Source organism: Pyrus communis, chromosome 12 (assembly GCF_041283825.1).
Source record: "Pyrus communis isolate YQ-2024b chromosome 12, ASM4128382v1, whole genome shotgun sequence".
NCBI classification, from domain to species: Eukaryota; Viridiplantae; Streptophyta; class Magnoliopsida; order Rosales; family Rosaceae; genus Pyrus; species Pyrus communis.
In genome coordinates, this window is record NC_142576.1 from 17,516,869 (window position 1) to 17,541,516 (window position 24,648).

The following is a 24,648-nucleotide window of genomic DNA, read 5'->3' on the forward strand; positions in this document are numbered from 1 at the left end:
GTTGCAAACATATATAAATGTTAGCTAGAGCTTCCTGAATAAGTTAAAGGCAACAGTTGACCTTTAATCATCCCTCAATAAAAAAATTGAGTTGTTTTTCAAGATGAACTGTCAGTTTAGTTTTTGAATTATCACCTGAGTAACAATTAGGTTCCTAAATTATTTTTTCAGAAAAATCAATCCTTGAATTAAAAAAAAATATATGCCAATTACATCCCTAATATTAGATTCGAAGCTACTATATTAAATTTTTCGCCAATTTAAGTCACGTTACTTGCATGTGATACACATTGGAGGGTAGATTGGTAATTTCCCATAAAGAAATAGTGTATAGAGTAACTTTGGAGGGTAAATTAGACGTTAGAGTCGCAACATATATGAAACGTTAAGGGCTTATTGGTGAAAAATTGCGGTATTATACTCTAAAGTATGTCAAGTGACTTAAGTTGACAAAAAATTGGATAAAATAACTTTGAATATAATAGTAGGGATGAAATTAGCAATTTTTAATGAATTTAGGGACTTATTTTACCAAAAAAATAATTTACAGACCTAATTTTCACTAAGGTGATAATTTAAGGACTAAATCGGCACTTCACCCTTGTTTTCAATGAAATAATTGTACTTGTTTTCCGTCACATAAAATATGGCATAATATGCGCCAATTTTTTTCCTCGGTGCAAAAATTTTGCCTGATGGAGTTTCATTTCGTCGAGTAAAGTTACTTTGCCCGCCAAAATTTGGTTCGTCAAACAAATGATAATTTATAGTAATGCAACTAAATGGTAACTCGTTTCTATATTTAATGATGACTAAAGTCCTATCATGGTGGCAACAATTTATGTCAGTCAATGCCCAGGTTGCTCAGCCCCATGGGCTACAAAATCTTGGCCCACCCAAATGGACAACACCGCCTTCTGGTAGGCTGAAATCAATTCGATGGTGTTTGGAGTGGGGAGAACAAATTGGGAGGAGTAAGCATCATTGTGAGAGACGACACAGGGATCTTTGTGGCGGCTGCCTGTCGGAACTTTCATAATGTCTCATCCCCTCTTCACGCGGAAGCTTTAGCAGCCAGGGAGTGTCGTTTGGGCGGCACCAAAGGGTTTTAAAAATCTATTAATAATTAAAAGTGATTCTCTTTAGATTGTGAGAGCGCTAGCAAATCCTTCCCCTAACTAGTCATCAATTGGCCAATTAGTAGAGGATACAAAGGCTTTTCTTCCACCAATCACTGAAGATTTGTGTTCCCATATTCATCACCAAGCCAACACCATATAGCCCATTGATGAGTCCATATCATACCATATATTTGACCCTATTTTTTTGTTATAGTTTATTGGTTATTTTGATAGAATTTTGATACTTTGTTATATATTTTCATGTAGGACATTCGACTTCTTCTGGAGAAAAAAGTGATCAAACGGATGAATTTTGGAGTGATTCAAATTGGAGGATGTTCGTGAGCTTTTCAAGATGATTGTATCAAAATTCCAAATTTTTCTACCAAGCCATTTGACCGTGGCGAAGAAAAGAAGGTCCAGCGAGCAGCTTTCCTAGATTGATGTTTCTGAACATTTTGGGCATTTTGAAGGTCAAGATGGCATATTTTGAGGATAATTCCCTCTGAGGATTTTTTCGGGATGACTTATGCTTTCAAAAGAGACCATTTGGGATCAAATCTGGGATGGTTTGGTTGGTCAAATGTCTGATTTTCTGAGAAATTCGAATTTCAATTCAAATAGGAAACCTTTTATTTCCTAGTTATCTTATTTTATTATGTTTCCTAGTTTTTAGAAGACCCTTCTAGGAAGGATTTTATTTTCTAGTAGTATAAATAAAGCTATTTAGCCATTAGTGTTGGGAGGCATCAATTTGGAGAATTTAGCTAGGTTTTGACGATTTGTATTTCAATGTGGTTTCTATCCTGTTTCTATTTCAATAAAATTCCTTTTGTTTTATGGTTGTTCATAAGTAATTTCCGTTTTCTAGGACGATGCCTTGAGCATTCGCATGAATATGTACCATTACTATGTTTAAACTGTCTCTATATCTTAATGCTTAGCTACCATTAGAACTGTTTAGATAAGTAATCGATTGCAATTCGATCGGAATACCACCGGAAGATTGAGTATTGCTTCTTGTGAATGATAGTTGTAATTTCACCTAGGGCGAACGCCACATCTTATGGGTTGCATGGTTTTTCAAAGGGTTTTCACAAAGCGTAATGAGTTATGCATGTTTATATTTAATCTAAATGCCACAGACAGATTGCATGTTTGATATACATTATAGCTTGAATGCCACAGTAGAATATGCATCAAAAAAACCTAACCTTCAAAGTGTGTAAGTCATAAGTAATTGGTAAAATTAAGTGCGATTGTTAAGATGACGGCGGAACCCTAGGCTTTTACAATTTTGTTTTCAAAACATTTTCTTTTGTTTTCTTTACTTTGCTAATTCCTTTAATCATTTTAATTAAATTCGTTTTTATTATTTTTAAATTCAAAATCAACTATTTCCAATCTTTGTTTTCAAATTATTAACTAAGATTTTCGTTTTGCACAAATTATTTATTCAATCCCTGTGGAAACGACCTTACTACAACCGACTATACTACAACTACATTGTACTTTTGTATGTATTTTTAAGTGTTTTTATTCGTGGCCAAGCCAACACTGTAGCCCATCGCCTAGCTCGGTTCAGTTTTTCCATTGGCAGCCACTGCGAATGGCTGTCAAGTCCACCTAACTTCATTTTGGATCTTCTAATTGAGGATTGCTTGTAAATGATCTCTCTATCTACTTGTAATCTTTGATGTACAACCTCAAAATTTATGTGGATATCTAACTCTTTCACCGGCTTACATGATCGTACACTTTGCACTGACATCTAATACTAACTCGGAGTATCATATCCAATGGTGTAGGCAAACACAATCGAAAAAATTTTACTATAGTGGCTACCCTAGTGGAATTCACACAAACCCAAGAGGTTGATTTTTTTAATCGGCAAACCCACAACAAAATGAACAAACTAGACGAAGGCTTCAATGAGAAATAAAAATATCACCTTTTTTTATTTTATTTTTTTTATTTTTTTTTTTACAAACAATAGCACCAGTAGGTTAAATCGTTAGTTATTTAGGGGAAATAGAATCAATGGAAATCGAACTCGTACTATGATGCATTGGCATTACTTTTATATTTTATATAAAAGTAAATAGTAAAATTTAATTGTTGGAACCACATGGAGTATTTAATTACAAATAAATATATGAGGTCATGTGGCTCATCAAAAGGAGTTTGGATACTTGCATGTCAATTCCGTTGGAGATGCTCTAAAATTATAAAGTCTAGAGTTTTTTCACAAAACTAATGATGCCAAGACATGAAAATTGCAAGAATTATCTTCGAATCACTCTTTGAAAATTACACGAGTTAGACTTAAAACTTCTCACGATAGTACAAGTGCAAGAAAATATCAGTAAATCGTAATACTATGTATCAGCATGTCGGACAATCTCTTCATGAAACTATACTCATCATGTGTATCACATTGATATTACTATCGTAAGTAGGTCAATGGCTTTAGATCATTCTTTTCTTTCGTCCCAAGACTCCAAACTATCAGCGAGTAGGAATAATATTTTATGTCAAGCATGATCAGTAGTTCTTTCTTACTTTAACTATAATGTATTCCAAACATGTGTAAATGCTAAGATATAGCTTTCTGGGTGATGCAGGCATACTAGAGAGATTATCTATTTAAATTATATTTTGTCCATCACATGATGCGGTGCTTGATGATTGAATTTTAAATAGTTTAAAAAATTATCCAATCATAAACCACTACATAACGGTTGATAGTTGAATTTTTTTAAATAATTTAAATAAAATATCTAACAATCAACTATTACATAATGTGATTCACAAATTATCTATTTAAATTATATTTTGTCTACAAAAGGCGGTTGATGCTTGAATTTTTATTAATAATTTAAATAAAAAAAATCCAACCATTAACCGTTACATAATGTAATTTACAAAATATAATCTGAAAAAATAAAAAATAAAAAGTACTCTTAGCATTTTTACATAAATAAAGCAAGTTGCAGGCAACAGCATGACCTTTAATCTTCCTTGATAGAGACAACAGCTTCTACCACATAAATCGTGTACCACATATATACCAATTTTTCCATGCAGATAAAGTCATGCATCTGTACTACTGTCCTTTCACAAATTAACATCTCTTCTTCATCATCAAGCTTCTGTTTTCTTGGAGCTCAAGTGATGCACTGCTGTGCCATATTATACGTATATATAATGCATGCAAAAACTAGAATTATTGTACAGCCCGACACAGATCATTCGGGCCAAAAAACTTAAAAAACCCACATCGAATTCCCTTGTCAATTAGTTTCGACAAGCACTTTAATAATGTCCAAAAAAAATGAACAAGTAGTTTCCATGAAGAAGGAGCTGTCCGTGACGAAAGTTACCAAAAGAGGAGGTGGACAAGCAAGCGGAGGAGACCAAGACCAACCTGCAGAAATCACCACCATGGAGCAAACTTCAGAAGTGAGAGTTACAATCCATGAGGAGGCAATAATAACCGGTTGGGGGAAGAAACTAAAAAAACTGAACGATGCATTGGCAGAAGCAGCTCAAAAAGAAAATGCCGTACCAAAGATCCAAAAGGTTCCCTTGTTGCTCCGTGATCACAAAAATTTCGACAACTACTACGAGCCAAGGGTATTAGCACTCGGTCCTTACCACCATGGTAACCGAAAGTACGAGCAGGCAGAGAAAGTCAAGCTTCAATTGGCAGCACACTTCATCACAGATGGGGATCATGGCCAGACTAGTTTCGGTGAAACTTTACTCAAGATGGTTGAGGACAACATTAAGGAGCTAAGGGAGTGCTATGATGAAGAAGCAACAAAGGACTACGGTGACGAGGTCCTCGCGTGGATGCTGTTCGTTGATGGGTGTTCGACGTTGGAATTCATATACAAATATAAAAATTTGGAAAAATTTAACATCAAGAGAGACCAAGTGGCATTTGCAGAACAGGACATGCTCTTGCTAGAGAATCAACTCCCCTATCGACTCCTCAAGTGGCTCTTCGACAAGAGCAAAATACGTGAGCAATTGAATAACTCAATCGAGGTTTTTGTCGAGATGCATGGTGGGGAACGAAAAGTTAATGACCATGCCGAGGAAAAAGAGCCACTTCATCTTCTTGACCTTCTTCGGACAAGAATGGTACGTCCACCTAGTACAAAACCAGGACCTCCACCTACAAAACCAGGAAGTAGCCATTCATTTCGCAATGTACAAGAGCTTCAGGCAGCCGGGATCTATTTTAGGTCTAGTGATGAAAACTCATTGAGGGCCATATCTTTTAAGTCTTGGTTTCAATGCTGTGGATTCCTTTATCTTCCTAAAATAAAAGTTGACGACTCGATGGGGCCTAAGTTCATGAATATGATAGCCTACGAAATGTGTCCTGATTTCCAGAATGATTTCGAGGTCACCTCTTACATAGGCTTCCTCGATTCGCTCATTGATCATCCAGACGATGTGAAGCACTTGAGGAAAAAGCGCATAGTTCAAAACTTGCTTGGGAGTGATGAGGAGGTGGCTCGACTCTTCAACGAGATAGGCACTGACTTGGTCCCTAACAATGCGATTTACCGCAATGTTACAGCACAGATAGAAGATCACTACAAAACCAAGTGGAAGACATGGATGACTCAATTCTTTCATGACCATTTCAGTAGTCCCTGGACTATCTTTGCTTTCTTTGGTGTTCTATTAGGACTCGGCTTGAGCGGTGCCCAGACGTGGTATGCAATCTTTTCCGATCCCTCTCCATGTGATGCCGTATGCAAGTACCTGAAAACACACCCCGGCTGAGTGATTCAGGTACATGTCAACTCTTCTGCATCTTTCATGTGGTTATATTATAGTATTCCCAATTACCGTTACCTCTGAAGTTTGTCACAAGTCATAGTTTCTCAACGCTCCTCTTTCCATTTGATATTCCACTGTACGCAAGTGTGACCACTAAAATAAGTGAGTTGTATTTTTGTTGTTGTTGTGTGGAAATAAATGAATTATAATGTACGTGTGCGGTTTGTTCTAACTGTATTGGCGGAAACTTCTTTCAGATTGTATTTGTAGGTTGTCATTTTTTAAACCTCTTTCTTTTTTTTTTTTGGTTATGCCTTTGAAACTTCATTTCAATCTTACTTTGTTAACCAAAACTTCAATTGCATCACTTTATTCCCTGAAATTCAATTTTCGTTTTCCTTTGTCATTTTTCGTCAATTCTGTCAATAATTCTGATAGTACTTTAACATGACATGAGTGGGGTCGACTTACCCACTTGTATGTCTGCCACACCATTGCCAAGTCACTTAAAAACTATTTAAAAGCTGCTAACGTGGGCTACAGAGGTTCTTATTCCCCTTCCGTTCCACAGATTTTTTATTGTGATCAAAACACAAGGTAGTACATCATGTATTACCATACAAATGCTGGATATGTATATTAAAAAATTAATAATTTAAAAAATAAATTTTCCACTACTTTTATAAAATCATGTGGTGTACGATCCGTGTTCCGATCACAAGAAAGATTTCTCCTTCTCCCGCAACAACCGCACTCAATGCATTTTTAGGGAACTTAAATTTCAATCTTACTTTATCATCTGGAACTTATATTTCACTACGTTATCTCCTGAAATTCAAATTTCGTTTTCCCTTACATTTTCTGCCAATTCTCTCAATAATTTTATTAGTACTCTGAAATAACATAGGGCCAATTTACCTACTTGTATGTCTACCACATCATTGCCAAGTCACTTAAAAACTATTTAAAAAGCTGCTGACTTGGGCTACTGAGGTTCTTATTCCCCTTCCGTTCTCCACACTACCACCATAGAACCCATAAGAACCCCACGCAACACATGTTCAGGGAACCTGTGTGATGGATAATCCTTTTCATTATTTGGAACTAGCATTTGCCTATTCATTTTGTGTGGATGAACACATGTTTTTTAGAAAAATGGGAAGGAGAGAGAGAGAGAGAAAGAACGTGGGAGAAGTGTGAGGTTTTTGTTTTTTGTTTTTTTTTTTTAATTTTAAATATTAGATATATTTTAATATCACCTATAGGTGGGACTTCAATTAAAAAAAAGTAAAATTTAGACCTATGAAATTACATTATTGCCCATCATCTTTTTTTTTTTTTTTTTTTTTTTTTTTTTTGTGTGTGTGTGTGTGATAGACTAAATAGTTTTTTCACCCTTTTTGGTGAACAAAATGGGTTTTATTAATTTAATTTTAGATTATGTGATTTGCAAATACCTCCTAAGACTTCTATATCTATACGCATGAAGGAAGAAGGCAAAACGTGTGAGCTTTTATAATTCCAAAATTGTCAATTGTTGAGGCTCAAAAATATCACATGCAAGCTCAATCAAATCTCTAGGCCTGATTGTCATATAAGCTCCAACTCAAGCCTAAATACATGCAAAGGTGCGGAATCGAGAAAGAAAAACATTTTCACAATCATGACACACTATAAAAACCAAACCGGACGTTTGTATAATCACGCCATGAATACGCAAATCCATGCATATTCATCACGCTAAAATAAGCCCAAGTCACATGCTAGAGCTTGCCAAATGAATTGTGGTGTGGATGATTACGGAAGTTTATTGGACCTACGCAAAGTCAAGATTGTGGAAGACTTTGGGCTACTTGAGAGCCCAAAGATCCAAACCCATAATCTTTAAAGTTCATGTAAGTGAGCTTTTAGAGAGAACAAACCCAGTTTTTCTCTTCTTCGAAAAAGAACGCTAGGTCCTCCAGAAAAAGGTTTCCGATAATCAATTTAAAGACTAATCCATACAATCCTTTCGCAATGTACAAGAGCTTAATGCAACCAGGATCCATTTTACGCCTAGTAACCGTAGCTTTGTGGGAGACATAAATTGAATATCAGAGTGTGCAATTAACAAATGAACAAACTAACTATAAACTAATATAATTTTATTAAGTGAAACAAAGATTGTCATGATAGCTACATAATTCAAGAGATTACATTATGATTGACTTATTAAAAATAATTTAATACAAGCACTACTATATACAGTGAAAACTAAAGCAAAACTAATCCTTAATGGGGAAGAAACTCTAAGCGAGCAATTCAAGCAAGCAAGCGTCCAAGCAAACAAGCAACCAATTCCAGCAGACAAGCAAGCACATTCCGAAAACAGCCAATCCAAACTTATTTTTAGGTATACAACCTCACTTAAGTGGTTACCAGTCCAAGCACTTGAATAATCATCGTCGTGATAGGCAAGACTAATAGACTTTCCAATTCAAGAGTGTAGGCTTTAACCAACCAGAACAGACACGGCCCAACACGGTAGGCCCACGTGGGCCTCAGTCAAAAGCAACCAAATACCTTCTTTCCTTCATTTTTTTTTTTTTGTTTTGCTCTTTATTCTTGGGGCTTCCTTCTATAACACAAATAAACTTTTTTTTTTTTTTTTCATCTCTGGGGACTTCCTTCAATCACGGTGCAGATGATGCAGGTCATTGATCAAGTGATCTGGAGGTGTGGTGTGAGTACGAGACTGCGGCAAAGTGCAAGGCGAAGACGAACTCGATACGTGTCTGTGGTTCTCGGGTCTAGGCTTTGTCAAAAACAAGCGGTGGGTTCGTGATGGTTCAGGTTGAGCAGCAAGTTCTGGTGGTGATTTGGTGGCAGATGAGGCAGCAGGGGTGTGGGTCAAAATCTCGGTTGGTCAGGCAAGGTAGTCCAACGGCAGCCCGGTGGTGGAGCAGTGGATATTGATTGCAGCGAGTTTGCAGGAACAACAGATGGCGGTGGTTTGTGTGAGATCGTGGAGACGTGGTTCAGGATTGATCAGCAGCTCCGGGGTGCGGGTTTCGGTTCTGATGATGGAGTGGTGGTTCCAACAGGACAAGGGTCGGGCTGGGTCATACAGATCAGCGCACGTAGATGGTGATGTGGGTTCGTGGCGGTGGTTCCGAGTGTAGCAGATGACGGTGACATGATGCAGCAAACGTTTTCAATTTTTATTAGATAAAGTACAAAAAAACAATGTCAACTATTAGTATCACAACACTTTCATAGCTCATCTTTTAAAATTGATAATGTCATACCTCATCTTTAGAATTTGATCCAATGTTACAACTTTCTTGGCCGTTTATTTTTTCAGTTAAATACTGACATAGCTTGTTCCGGATCTCATTTTCTATTAAAAAATTAATAAATATTATTAAAAACTAAAAAAATTATTTAATAATTTTTAAATATTAAAATAATAAAGAAAAATTAAAAAAAAAAAAAAAAAAAAAAAAAAACCTTATGTTCTTTCCCCTTCCCCCTGGGCCCCTCTTCTGTCTCTTCTCCCTATCTTCATCTTCTTCTCCCTTCCAGTCCCCTTCCTTATAAAATAAAATAAAATAACCCAAATCTGCTAAAGAAGAAGAAGAAGAAGGAGGAGGAAGAAAGAGGAGGAAGAAAAAAAAAAAAAAAAAAAACCTGGGCCCCTCTTCTCTCTCTTCTCCCCATCTTCATCTTCTTCTCCCTTCCAGTCCCCTTCCTTATAAAGGAAAATAAAATAACCCAAATCTGCAGAAGAAGAAGAAGAAGAAGAAGAAGGAAGAAGGAGGAGGAGGAAGAAAAATAAAAAAATAAAAAAAAACCCGAATCTGCAAAAGGAGGAGGAAAAAAAAAAAAAAAAAAACCCAAATCCCATTGAGGTGGAATTGGGAAACCTTCATGACCTCCTTCTTCCTCTTCTTCTTCCCGGGGGGGGGTAACTGTGGGGTTTTTTTTTTTTTTTTTTAATTTTTTTACTTTTCTTTTAATATTTAAAAAATATTAAATAATTTTTTTTTTAGTTTTTAATAATATTTTATTAATTTTTAATAGAAAGTGGGCTACGAATCAAGCCATATTAGCATTTAACTAAAAAGTAAAAGTAAACGGTCAAGTAATGGAAGGTATAAAAAGAAGAATGAGGAGGAGGAAGAAAGAGGAAGAAGGAGGAGAAGGGAAAAAAATAAAATAAAAAACCCCAAATCTGCAAAAGAAGGAGGAAAAAGGAGGAGGAAGAAGAAGAAGAAGAAAAAATAAAATAAATAAAATAAACCCGAATCTTCAAAAGAAGGAGGAGGAAAAAAAAAAAAAAAAAAACCCATATCCCATTGAGATGGAATTGGGAAACCTTCGTGACCTCCTTCTTCTTCTTCTTCCTCTTCTTCTTCGAGGGGTTACTGAGGAGTTTTTTGTTTTTTTTTTTAATTTTTTTTTCTTTTAATATTTAAAAAATATTAAATATTTTTTTTATAGTTTTTAATAATATTTTATTAATTTTTTAATAGAAAGTGGGCCCCGAATCAAGCCACACAGCATTTAACTGAAAAGTAAATGGCCAAGTAATAGAAGATATAACATTGGATCAAATTCTAAAGATGAGGTATGACATTATCAATTTTAAAAGATGAGGTATGAAAGTGTCGTAACACCAATAGTTGAGGTAATTTTTTGTATTTTACCCATTTTGTTTTTTCAAGCAACAAAACCCTAACCAAGACAAATTGATACAAATAACAAACAATATCAAACCCCTAAAGCAGATTAATTTTCGAAGGATTTAACCTGCTTTAATACCAAGTTGAATATCAGAGTGCAATTAATAAACGAACAAACTAACTATCAACTAATATAATTTTATTAAATTAACGAAAGATGCAATAACGGTTACATTACTCAAGAGGCTGCATTATAAATAACTTATTAAAAATAAATTAATAAACACTATGATATACAACGAAAACCAAAGCAAAACCCTAATTCTCAACGACCAAAAAACTCTAATATCCTTGGCCACAAAAAAATGTAAATAATAATAAAATAACTAACTAATTTTCCAACAACATATCTGTGACATCCCGTCCCGAAACTAGTGAAATGACGCTTTTAACCCTAGCTCGTTGTCGTAACATTATTGGTCGTTTTGTGTGGTGTGGCATGTGTAGGGACACACACACTCACACACACTGTCTCTCTCTCTCCCGTGATTCCCTCCCCCTCTGTCTCTTCTCTGTCTTTTCTCTCTCTCTCCCCCGAGTCCTCCATTATTCTTCTTCTTCCTTCAACGCACGGACAAACCCCAAACTCACCCAAACCATCACTCTCCGAGGAAACTAAGGACACCTTCGAACTCGTGAAGCTCGTACGAGTGCAACCATACCATTTTCAGGTGAGAAATCCTACGTTTTCACGTCGTTTCGACATTGGCCGATTTGAGTACTATTCATGCAAACTTAATCTAGCTTGTTTTTGGGATTTTTAAGCTCGTAGATGTCTTAGTGAGGTCCCAAGGAGCCTCGGAGTGCTTCGTTGGACGAGTTTGGACGTCGGGAAAGCTTGGTTCAAAGTTGGCCGAGTTTTGAGTTTGAAGACAGGTATGATCGCGTGGTTTTTAGCTTTTAAAAGTGGTATATCGTGATTCTACTAGTCCTAAGCTTCATTTTGGTTCAAAAATCATGAAAATTGGTTGAGAAACAAGTGAGAAAACACGATTTGAAGTTTTCCCAGTTTTCCGGCGCCGGCGACGGCGCCGGAGTCTCGCCGGAGAAGGTGACGGAATATTCCGTCAAATCTGACGGAATATTCCTGACGCCGTTAACGGAATCTGTCAAAACTGACGGAATATTCCTAACGGCGTCAGTCGACGCCGTCAGTGTGCACCGCACGTGCCTACGCGTGGCCGGCGCGTGTGGCCGTGCCTTGGCCGGCGCGTGGGGGCGCGTGCGGCGGAGGAAAATTATTCTAAAAATATGGTTGTGATCCTGAGGTTGTGTAGAGCACGTTGGTATATTCAATTGTCCATTTTGAGCAATGTATGAGAAGTTATTACGAGAAGTTGGTTATGTGCTTTTAAATTAACGTTTTCGTAGCTATTTCGCATATAGGTGATTCGTATCCCGAGGACGAGCGTGCACACTTGAGGCAGGGGGGCTACGACCCTTCCACTTATCAGTGAGTGGGCTTTTGGTTTCCGTATATACCTATATACATATAGTTCCCAGAAATTAATATAAATGTTATTAATTATGTGCCATTCCTTTTATGTTATTGGTTATTATGTATGATGAGTTGCATATATATTTGTTTATACATTCATTTATATGTGCATATATATATATATATATATATTGGTGCGGTGGAGGCACAGGTAAGTGCCAGGTAAGCGTTATTTAATAATTGCATTAAATAGCGATTAGAGGTGCTTTGAGAGCTCATAACCTGCACCCCCGGTGTTAGTGCTCCCGCCCTGAGCAGGGCCCAGTCCTTCACGTGATGTTCACCTCCCACACCACATGCTCAGCTTGGATCCAAGCTAGGTGCACAGGCCTGTCGTACAGACCACATTAGGTGGTTCCGACTCGTAGGTGACCCGCGATTATTCGCACAGCCTTCACGTGATCGTAGCACTAGAGCGTATATATACGTTACACCCAGTCCTGTCGTACAGACCACTTTAGGTGGTTCCGACTCGTGGGCAGGTTCAGTTGTTCAGTTATTGAGTTTGAGATTGGAGCTCTATATGCAGCCGTACAGCCGGTACAGGTCACGTTAGGTGACTCCAGCTGCCAGATGTTATGATATTGATGCGATTTATACCTGAGCACATGCATATCGTTATGAGGCTTTGACATGGCACATTCTTGAGCATGATTGGTATACCCTTGAGCATGTTTGGCATATCTATACATACGTACATATGTTATTTCTGGGAAGTATACAGGTTTTACGGCGAGGGGTTAAAATGTATTTTGCTAAATGGTTTTCAAAGAGCTTTGTTTTTGCCCACTCACGCTTTTGTTTTTGCGCCCCTCCAGGTTCTAGTTGCTTAGCAGTTTCGGTGGTTTTCCCAGAGGGCGTCCCGGCATTTCTGACAGACACTCACCATTGTAGGGTCACCTTCGGGTGTACTATTATCGTATCATTTTCTTTGGACTGCTGTAGTCTTGCTCTGAACTTAGGGTTTCACTTACGCTAGCACTTGTCTTAGTACTTTGTATGCTAGTTTTAAATTATTCGTACTTTTACATTACTATCTCATTAGCTTCCGCACGTGCACATGGCTACGTCACCTTCGTGTGACGGCCAACACGCCCTGATCTCGGTCGGGGTGTGTCATATCTTTCTTTCTTTTCTTTTTTTTTTTTTTTGACAGAACAACAACATATATTTTGTTTCTCATTGATTTGCAAGATTCCTTAGTCTTCCTCCAATATCAGTAGATGACTCAACAGGGCCTAGGTTCTTGAATTTGATAGCATATGAAATGTGTCCTAATTTCCACAATGATTTTGGGGTCACCTCTTACATCGGCTTCCTCGATGCACTCATTGATCATGCAGATGATTTTGTTAAGAAGCTAAGGTCAGCCGGTGTACTTTACAATTTACTGGGGAGTGATAAGGCGGTGGCTCATCTCTTCAATGAGATTGGCACTAACTTGGTTCCTAACACTGACATATACTGTGACGTCAAGGCCGATGCAGAAAAACACTACAAAACCAAGTGGAATGTCTCAATTCTATCATGATCATTTCAGTAGCCCCTGGACTTTTCTGTCTTTCGTAGGTGTTCTAGCAGCACTTTGGTTAAGCGTCTTCCAGACTCGGTACACGGTCAATTCTCCACCGTCTCCCTGTTATGTCGTATGCCACAACTTGAAACTGCGGTTACACCTAAAGTGAGATAATGTTAATAGAAATACATATGGTTTCTTTCACACGTGTTTTTCGCAAGGGTTTGCTGTATTTTCAGGGTCTGTACAACCCTAGATTTTCATTTCTTATTTGTTTGACCGTATTAGGTTTAGGTGCACACCATTCTGAGCTGAACCGGAACCAGCTCAGCTTGAATCGAACTCATTTCTTAAAAACTAATAATAATAATAATCTCTACTAATTAATATAACACTCATTGTCAACCAAAATCCTATAAAATTACCGGTTTAACCCTCTAATTATAACAGAATATGAATAAGAAATATGGGGCAGAAATGTAATTTCACACAACCAAATTTTGCTGTTTTTTTTCAAAGCCTCACCTACATGTAAACCTAACATATCTCTAATTAAAAAATAAAAATAAAAATAAAAATAACAATAAAAATAAAAATAAATCTCACTCCCATATTCTCTATCACTCTCTTCCTCTCTCCTTCTATTTAAAAAACAAAAATAAAAAATTTTCTCACACACTTTGTGTGTGCCCATATGCTAGTAATAATAATAACAACATCAATCATAAAATTTAAAAATAAATAAATACAACCCAAATTCCTCCACCCAAACTCAACTCAAATTAGAATTTGGAGTTACATTTTGAGTTCCAGAAGATGTCGATTATCCCAATCTCAAGTAAAAGAATGGTTCACAATCCAAACATTTTAAGATTACTGTAGAAGATAAAATCTGGTTTCGGCTCATGGGTCCATATCAATCATCCAAAGAGATGGTGCTATGTAAGACAAGCCTATGATGGTTAGACTAAAGGGAAAAGCTCACAAAGGTCATGGCGATAAATCCATGTGTGTTGTGACTTGTGACCCTCACCGGAGCATGGGAAGGAGAACATGTAGAAGGAGGTAAATAACTACCTCCACTACAAAAGAGGGAGCGAGGGACAAGTAGTGGTACTTACTACCCAAGCATCAGAACTCGATAATAGGGAGTGGAGTCATAGAACAAGGTACGCAATCGAAACCCCTAACTAGAGAATACAAATTCAATTGACTATCTTGAGTGTCGAAATACTTTTTCCAGGTACCCATTGTTGGATTTATTCCGATGTAAATCAACCTTAAATGGTCTACAACATATAATAGGAATGTACTATTGGAGATTAATGTAGATATTATGATTTGATCTCCTAAAGATATCAATCTTATATTAGGTGTATTGTAATACAAGTAAGATTGATAGAGTCCTTGAGTATATGTAATTATGTTATCTAACAAATAGGCTAAAAAGGTGGGTTTTGGGATTCCTTTATGGACGGAACCTTAATGCCTTAACCAGTATAAATACTAAGGTCCCTGCAAACCCTATATACACAACAAATAAAGTAGTTGTATATATCTAGTTAGGTGTTTTGTAGAAGATTTTGGTGTTGCTACAGCTTTCATCCTCTCCGCTTGGTCTCCAATGGATATCATTTCGTGATCAGGTCAGCCAACTCCTTGGTTTGTATTATATAACCACTGAAAGTTTATATGTGGTATCACAGCCATTAGTTATATGATTATAAAACCTATCAAGAAAAGTTAATTTTAGAGACTTAAAGCAAACCGCTTAATCAATAATTGATATTTGGATTATAAACGGTGAAAGTCTACTAATCACACTGTGCTGCTGATGTTGTCCTTGAATTTTTTGTGAGCATGTTATATTTGTTCTGACCTTACATTGGAAAAACTGAAGAAGGTCCCTCCACTTAGCGAGCAGAACAAAATCATGTACCAAAGCAATATGGTTTGTCTCATTGAATTCGATCATCATTATGTACTTTGTTGGTATATATATTTAGTTGAATCCCTAAAAGCTTAAATTAATTATATAATATACATGCATAGTGATGTATATGTAGGGTGACGAGTCAATTTTATATTATATATTTAACCCTATCTTAGTTTATTTTGATTATTATTTTGGAAGAATTTTGATATATACTTTGAATTGTATTTTCAATATAGGACTTTTGACTCCTCTGGAACAAAACGTAATCAAATGAATGAATTTTGGAGTAATTCTAGTTGAAGGACGTTCGTGAGTTGCTTAGCTTGATCATGTCAAAATATCAGATTTTTCCACCAAGCGGTTATTTTCTCGCGATAGAATAAAGGAGCATTTTCTAGCGATAGAATAAAGAAGCAGTGCGCGGTGCTGAAAAAGTGACATTTTGGGCTTAATTGCGAGATTTGGAGCTCAAGATGACCTATTTTGAATTCGGCCCCTTCTAGAATGTGTTCAGAACATCACGATCTTTAAAACAAGCTTTCATGGGCTGGATTTGGAGGAGATTTAAGGCTAAAATGTGGTTGAACAGTTCCCTTGCATATTCTCCTAGCTTAATTAGGACTTTATTTTCTAGTATTATTTTATTATTATTTGGTTTCCTAGTTGGATAAAAAGACTTTATTAGGGATTATACGATAGCTTGTGTAGAGAATATAAGGCTTTGGTCGGCTCTAGTTTTACTTCTTCTTTCATGCAACTTTGGAGAGGAAATTGACTAGGGTTCTTGGAGAATTTCAGACTTTTACTTTAATGTGTTTTCAATCTTTTTCTTCATAATATTTTTTTTTTTAATTATATGCGTAACTAATCCGTTTTGCTAGGGTGAAGCCTTGATCCTTAGCATGAATATGTAATTTTTATTTAATTGCTTATGATTGATTGCATGTATGCTTTGAATTATTGATCACCATTTTAAACTATCTAATTGTCTTAATGCTTGATCACCATTAGGATCTTTAGAAAAGTAATTTGATGCAATTTTGGTTAGAAGATTCCCTGAAATTGACGTTGGCTTCTTGTAGTTAATAATTCCTTGAAATTGACGTTGGCTTCTTGTGGTTAATAATTGTAATTTTACTTAAGATGAACACCACGTCTTATGAGTTGCATGATTTTTCAAAAGGTTTTCATAAATCTTAATGAGTCTCTCATGTTCATATTTGATCCGAACGTCCAGATTGATTCCATGTTAGATATACATTCTATGTTGGAGGTTCCAAGTAGAATATATATTAGGAAAACCTAACTTTTAAAGTTGCATTTGTAGATCATAAGTAATTGTTAAAAGTACATAGGATTGTTATGATGATGATGGAACCCTAATGTTTTTATAAATTGGTATTTAAAAACTCTTTTCTTTTATCTTTATAAATTTTGGCTGATTTTATTATTTGGTTTTTAATTAAAATTCGTTTTTAATAGCACCCAATTTCCAAGTCATATTCCTCAATTCAGTTTCAAGTATTTAATTAGGAATTGGTTTTACATAAATTGTATAAATAATCCTTGTGGAGAACGACATTACATGAGCATATATACTACAACAACCTTATATTCTTGCAAGCATTTTATGTGATTTTAACATTCTTTTCGTAGGTACTAAAAATCCTATCACAGGGCATATACATACATGGAATATCTTGCTTTAGATAATTATGTCATGAATATGGATCCTATATTCACATTTATCAGAATGGGCATATGATTTACGTGTTTGACTAAGAATTGAGATTATCAATTTTTAAATGGTGTATATGTTCATAGACTTCAATTTACTACAGGTCATACTAGAATCAATTTGATAAACTCTAAATATAATGAGCAATGATAAATTTAGGGTTTTGCAATTTTTCTGACAGCTTGCCTTGAATTTCATTATGTATATGAAACCTGCTTATGGCTCACTGACCTTCCGCTATAAATTGCTGCAATTGATACTCTAATATGCAAGAAACAATCAATTGCAGTTTTTGAAGCCACTTATATGCAACGACGGAGCTAGTAACAGGGTTAGGGTGGGCTCTAGCATAGGGAGAGTTTTAGTTGTTTAAGGTTAAAAATACTGATAATTTAGATTATTTTATTAATTTTAATTGTTATAGCCCACCTAATAAGTAAAAGTTCTGAACAATAGGACTACTTTTAGAAAAAGTAAGAGTTAATAAATATTAAATAAATTATTTACTTTAATCAATATCAAAATTTATTATTATTATATTTCAAATCGTACACATACACTGGCAGTCACGTCCTATTAAGTCTTTTTATTTGATTAGTTTCTAAGGAGTAGTATAGTGATTAGTTTAGGAGTAGAGTAGTCATCTCATCCGGTTTTAAAAAGTAAATTTAATATTTTATTAATTTAGGTTTCCTAGGAGTATACTAGTTTATTATTTTATTTCAACTTTTGGGGTACAACAGAGTGGCCCTCTTTCACTTTCTGACTTTCAGAAAAGCCTTTGTCTCATCTTGACCTCTCGTCTCTGCACTGCAGTTCATAGAAACCAAGCATACAATACAAGTGAGAAAACTTGTTGATTTTTCTTATCAATAGGTAAGTTTTTAACCACTTTATTCTTATGTCTTGATGATTTTATTTGTTTATTACTTTAATTTTAAGAATTCGTACTTTAAAAATTCAATTTCAAGTTTAATATATTTTTTCTGATAGTCTGATAGATTTCTTAGAAATATAATTTATTATATAAACTTGCATTATTGTTGTTCAATTTGCTAGGTGAATTCGACTTGTATTGACTTCCCGTTTCTATAGCAACTACTGAACGAGCTTTTTCAACAATGAATCTTATTAAAACAAGGCGTCGCAACAAGATGGAGGGTGAATTTCTAGCAAATTCAATGGTTGTGTACATTGAAAAAGAGCTTGCTAAAAAGATTGATTTAGAAGAAATAACAAAAGATTTCAATTCCATTAAGGATCGAAGGACACAACTTGAATATGTACTTTTTCTTTTATTTGTTAAGTTGTTATGACAAGATTGATGATGTATGTTTCTTTCTACTATAAGTTGCAACTTCAAATGTTTTCTTTGTTAAATCTAGTTGAAACTAGCTTTATTCATAGTTAAATTTCTTACTTTAAATTATTGCTTTCAGGTTTGTCATTGTGTAACTTTACGTAAGTAACAAAAAAATTTAACCATTTGATCTCCTAGTAATAATTTTAGCTTAGCCCACCCACCAAATAATTCCTGGCTCCGCTATTGCTTATATAGTTAGAGTTCGCATTGCATTTGTAATTTTTATAATACTGCCAGTATATTCATATGCATAAAGAAGGCGTACCAAGAAGCATATGTAAATATGCATAAATTTTTAGGAAAACTAAGTTTAAACCAAAAATCATGTTATAAGCTTGTTTAATGGTTAATACAAGGCCCATATTAAAGAAGTCCAACTAAAAATTGCCTAACTATAATAAATGATGATTTGTCAATTTTACCCCTAACTTTTTAAGTTAAGTTGTTTTAAATTTTTTCAGTTCAGTTTTCTTCAAAGTTCAGCTCTTTTTGTCAGAGCTGGTTGAAGGCTTTAAGAACCAGACTTTCGAATTCTTATCAATTTGAACGTGATCGTCGTTTCAACTTTTAAAGTGCTGATCAAATTGAATGTGATCATTGTTTTCAGATTCTTGCCATTATTCGTACTGTATTTGAGGTATTTTTTTCCAGATTTCGTCGTTAATAGAGTTCATCATTTGTTTCTTACATGGTTGTTTTGAAGATCTTCTTCTTTTTCTTTGAAAAACAAAAAAAAAAAAAAAATAGATCTTCATGCTATTCAATTTATGTTTTGTATTATTTTGTTGAAACGTAATCGTCGTTATTATCCATAGTGTATTCGAAATACTGTTTTTCAAATTTTCGTCATCAGTGGAGTTCATCGTTTGTTTCTCCAAAAAGAAAAAAAAAACAAAAACAAAAAAGATAAATTTGTGAGGTGCATGCTATTCAATTTGTGTTTCTTATTAAATTTTGAGATTTCCATGTTGTTCAATTTCGTATTAGTTCATTGATAATTGTATATGAGTTGCATAAGGTTTTTTCTCATTTTGTAGATACAGTGTTAGCTTTTGATTCATTTTTAAAATGAAACAGTGTTAGCTTTTGGTTCATTTTTTTTTTCCAAATACAGTATTGTTTTTTGTTCATTTTTTCATAAACAGTTTAAATTTTTGTTCAATTTTCCAGAAACAATGTTATTTTTTTGTTCACTTTTATAATGAAACAGTGTTAGATTTTGGTTCGATTTCTTCAGAAATAGTTTGGTTTTTTTTTTCAATTTATTCATAAACAATGTTAGTTTGTTGTTAATTTTTTCAAAGATAGTGTTAGTTTTTTGTTCATTTTTCCAGATATAGTGTTAGCTGTTGGTTATATAGTTTGGTTTTTGTTCATTTTTTTCAGAAATGGTTTGGTTTTTGTTTAGCTTTTTCATAAATAGTGTTAGTTTGTTGTTATTTTTTAGAGACAGTGTTAGATTTTTTGCTTATTTTCCAAAAACAATGTTAGTTGTTTGTTCAATTTTTAAAAACAAGGTTATTTTTTTGTTCATTTTCAGAGATAGTGTTGGAAAACCTCTATGAGTGAAGGTTCCACTTGTCGATCGTGATGCCGATGTTAAGAACATGTTGTTAGTTCTTGGTGTTGTTGGAAAACCTCTGATAGAAATATTGGTTTTTGATAAATGAGCAGGTACTCTAGTTGAGTTAACTACGGATAGTGTATCTTCTTCGTGTTATACATCAAATTCTACGACTCTTATTAGTGAAAATGATCATTTAGGGAAGTACAGTTCTCATGGTATTCATAGCTACATGTCTTCTGAATGGGGAAAGCTACATTGAATCCGTGGGTCAAGTTTTTAGAGGAGGTTGTGTCAATTTTCGTGATAAGTTGAAGAAGGTCTTTGTTGAGTGTGGGTTTGCATTGAAATATTTAAAGAATGATAAGAATCGGATTAGCGCTGAGTGTTCTAGGAAATAATCTAACCGTTGTCTTTGGCATGTATATGCATCCAAGTGTTTGATTAATGATTTTTTTTTAATTCGAAAATTGCGCAATGGGCATATATTTAAGGGAATAATCCAAAAGAAGAAAAACACAGTTGTTGGTCGGAAGGTTGTTTCTTCTCTCATTAAGGACAAGGTTCAGTCAAATCCATGTATCAAACCGAAGGAAATCATTTCAAACCTAAAACAGTTTTACAGACTAGACATTGATTATTCTACTGCAAACTTCGGTAAAAAAAAGGTAGTTTCTGAGCTAAATTGCGACGATGTTGATTCTTACAAGTTGTTGCCTTGGTATATAGAATCTACCCTTGCAAGCAATCATGGATCTATATTTGAGCTTGAAGTTGTACCAGAGTCCAACAGGTTTCTTTGATTGTTCATCGCTTAGGATGGATCAAAGGATTCATGTTTTGTCGCTCAATGTTATTCATTGATGGTACTTTCATCAAGAGAAAATACAATGGCACCCTTCTATCTTGTTGTGCAAAAAATGGCAATGATGGTGAGTTAATAGTCTGATTTTATATTTAATGTTATATGTAAAGTTTCATAAATAATTGTATCACATTTAGGTTATAGAAACAGTTCAATGACAATTACAGAAACAGTTGATAGGAGCATATTTATGCGACTTAGTTAGCTTGTTTTCTTACATTTATGTTGTTAGTTCCTAGTTATTCTAGTATTTTGACCTATTTTCGTGTGTTTGTAGGCTCAATTGGCTAAAGTGGCAAGAAAGTGCAATTTGGAGCAGTTTTGGGCTTGGAATGGTTAGCACATGCTTGGAGCAAGGTGGGTAGACGAAATTGAAGACCAAATGAGGCTAGGAATCTGATAAAGAGATGGAAGAAAAGGAATCAACCACAAAGAAGGAAACATGAGTCAAACTTCCTTATTTTGACTTAGTCAATCCGAATCTTTTCCTACTTATGTTCTAGCTATCAAAGAGGTTCCTAATCAATTTGAGACACTTAAATATAAGTTCTAGAAGCCTTAATCCCAACCAAAGAGGGGTGTCGTACCTCCTTGCCCTTTCCCTTTCCCTTGCCATGCAAGGGAAACACTTTTCCTATTTCCTAGTCCTTGCCGCAAGTTTCCTACCCTTCTTCCCTTAGGATTCTGACTTTAATTATCCTTTTCCTTGAGGATTTGGGGTCCAATTCTTTCCCAAAACATTTAATTAAAGTCATGATCTTTTCCCTAAAATATATATACTTTGCCGCACCCATACAGAGATCCATATAATCATTCACCTATTCAGCCATCATCCATACAACCACATCCGCACCACCTACCATCCATCCACCACAACCCAATTTCACACCCATTCACCCTTGTGCCGCATCAAAGAAGGAGAGAAGACCCTTGGGACATGCTTACCATTCAAGCTTGGATTGTTTGAGCGTTTCTAGGTGTATTCAATCTTTGTTTTGAATGTTTAATTTAAGTTTTCTTTGTTCAATTGCGAATATGAGGAACTAATTCCTTTTTGGCTAGAGGAGACTTTGAAACCATGATTATATTTGCAATATGAATTGATTACTTCCAGTTGTGATTTCATAAATCGTGAATGCAATTTACTTGACTGCTTGATTGATAACTTATTCTTGTATGTTGATTGAGGGTGCACACTTAGTTTGCATGCATGAATTTGATGCTAGAATATAAGGAAGTTTCACCTAATCGTTATGAACTTATATTCACAAGTAATGGAGGTTGCTGGTCACGATCGTGTTAAGTAAATTCCTGGCAGAAGTATCATGTTGTTCATAGTTACGAATGCCTTGTCAATGCTTATGATTTTCACAAAGCTTAATGATCTTTGATTGTATCTCTATTATGTTGTTCATGTAGGGAACTATTGAAGAATAATTTTGTTCCAGATGCGTATCCCATCCAATTCAATGACTTAAGGAAAATCTGAGGGTTAATTAGTGTTGTTCACGGTTAATCTGGGGCATTGAGGTTCATGGTTTATTGGAAAAGCAACTGGAAATCAATTTTTATGCAAGTGTGTCATGCGTGGAGAATGACCCTCTAGCTAGCCATTCACCCATAGTTTTCCCTAAATTCGTCCAAAGTTGTTTAAGTCTTTAAATTTGTTTGTTTTTACTTTAAATTCGTCAAAAACCCAATCCCCCTTACCTTGTTGTGTCAAATTAGCTAGAATCTGTCCAACTTGTGTTTTTAAAGTGTTTTGAATCAAAGTTAAGTTAGAATTTGTCTAAATCACCCTTTAGAGTCTAATTTAAGTCTATTTGATTGTTTTGTGCTGTTTTGAGTCTTTTTAGTTTGTTTTAAGTTCTTTGAGTCTAGTTAAGTGTTTTCAAGCCTAGTTTAATGTTTTTGAGTCAGTTTTAAGTAGATTAGCAATCCCTCCTAATCCCCGGCCTAGAACGATCCCTACTTACATCTTTACTACAATTGTCAACAAGAGGGTTTAATTTGAGTGCTATTATATAACACATCAACAGTTCAATTACTGTTACAGAAACAGGTTACACTTGACAATATTTTATTCTTTTTCTGTTTTTGTAGAGATTTTTGAAATTGCTTATGCTATTGTTGATTAAAAAACAATAGCAAATTGGAAATGATTTTTGTCAATATTATGTCGTATATTGAGGTCTCAAGAAAGGGAGATCACATTTATGTCGAATAGACATGACTGTATTTTGAGGTGCATTCCTGAATTTTTTCCTGAATCTCCATATTCATACTGTATTGTTCATTTAAAACAAAACGTTAGCAGTTTATTTCCAAAGAGTGATGGCGAGGGATAAAAGAAGAAGATGATGAATCTTTTAAGCAAATTGTGCTTATGCATGCACTGCATCTGATTTTGATGATTGCATCGTTAAATTTATGGATAACAGGAAAAGGCATGTCAAGAATTTTTTTGCTGATTTTCCTAAAGAGAACTATGATAGTGCTCACTTTCTTGGTAAGAGATGAGGATCCATGAGTAATGCACTTTCAGAGTCTTTTAATGTCATGGTGTCGAATAGCCGTTGTGTGCTACTTATGGATCTTCTTGAAGACATTAGAGTTCGGCTGATGGTTAGTCGTTCTGACATGAAAGAGGGCATGCATTGAAAGATTAGTCGTTTTGACATGGATGTTTTTGAAGTTAGGACAGAGTGGAATCGTTTTGTTGTTTGTTTGGATGATAGGACATGCTCTTGTGTTCAATGGTAGCACAATTGTTTTCCATGTTCTTATGTGTTGCAGGTGTTGCAGCATGATAATCGTGATGTATTTGAGTATGTTGAAGATTACTAGAACACAAGTTTTTATCGAGAAACATATCAATTTGTCATGAATCCAGTTTCAGATTTGGATAAGCCTAACGTTGATAATTTTACAATGGTGTTTGGCCTACTATTACTAAGATTTTGTATGGAAGGCCAAAGAAAATTATGATTAAATCTGCTGGTGAAATTAGTCGGACTAAGAAGACTATGACTAGCAGATGTGGAGGTTCGGAACATAATAAGGTTTCATGTAAAGTTGTTATCCAAGATGGTTGATTATTTATTTATTTATTTATTTATTTATGGGAGCTATTTGTGATATGTAACAGATTTTAATATTTGGAGATTGCTTATTCGTTTTCAATTGATGTAATAGATTTTAACTTTTGGTTTATACTAATGTACTTCCTTCAGTGTTAATTTGTGGTTCAGTTGTCCAGACACAGTTTCAGTTTTTTTGTTAATTTTTCCAGAAACAATGTTGGATTTTCGTTCAATTTTTTCAAAGACAGTGTTCATTTTTCGTTTCTTTTCCTAAAACAGTATTGGTTTTTAGACAAATCAAACTATTTGTGGATCCAAATTGTAATATGTGCCACTATTTTCTAAAAAAGTACCGAACAATCACAGAGTTTGTTGGGTCTAGTGTTGGTTTTTGGCTTCATTTTTAGACACAATTTTATGTTTTGGTTCTTTTTTTAATA

At 34.9% G+C, this 24,648-nt stretch overlaps 1 protein-coding gene and 2 pseudogenes across 1 annotated transcript; all 3 read left to right on the top strand.

Annotated features, from left to right (window-relative positions):
• Positions 1-4,358: 4,358 nt before the first annotated feature.
• LOC137744656 (UPF0481 protein At3g47200-like) lies at positions 4,359-6,153 on the top strand. Its single transcript, XM_068484427.2, has one exon. It carries the CDS (start codon positions 4,443-4,445, stop codon positions 5,922-5,924), a length of 1,482 nt encoding a protein of 493 aa, XP_068340528.2. The 5' UTR covers positions 4,359-4,442; the 3' UTR covers positions 5,925-6,153.
• Positions 6,154-7,541: 1,388 nt separating this feature from the next.
• On the top strand, positions 7,542-13,828 carry LOC148692410 (UPF0481 protein At3g47200-like; annotated as a pseudogene).
• A 7,282-nt stretch (positions 13,829-21,110) lies between these two features.
• On the top strand, positions 21,111-23,972 carry LOC148692411 (uncharacterized; annotated as a pseudogene).
• The last annotated feature ends 676 nt before the right edge of the window (positions 23,973-24,648 follow it).

Excerpts from the sequence above, each read along its gene's own strand:
- LOC137744656 (XM_068484427.2), top strand. The coding sequence starts at position 4,443 with ATGTCCAAAAAAAATGAACAAGTAGTTTCCATGAAGAAGGAGCTGTCC.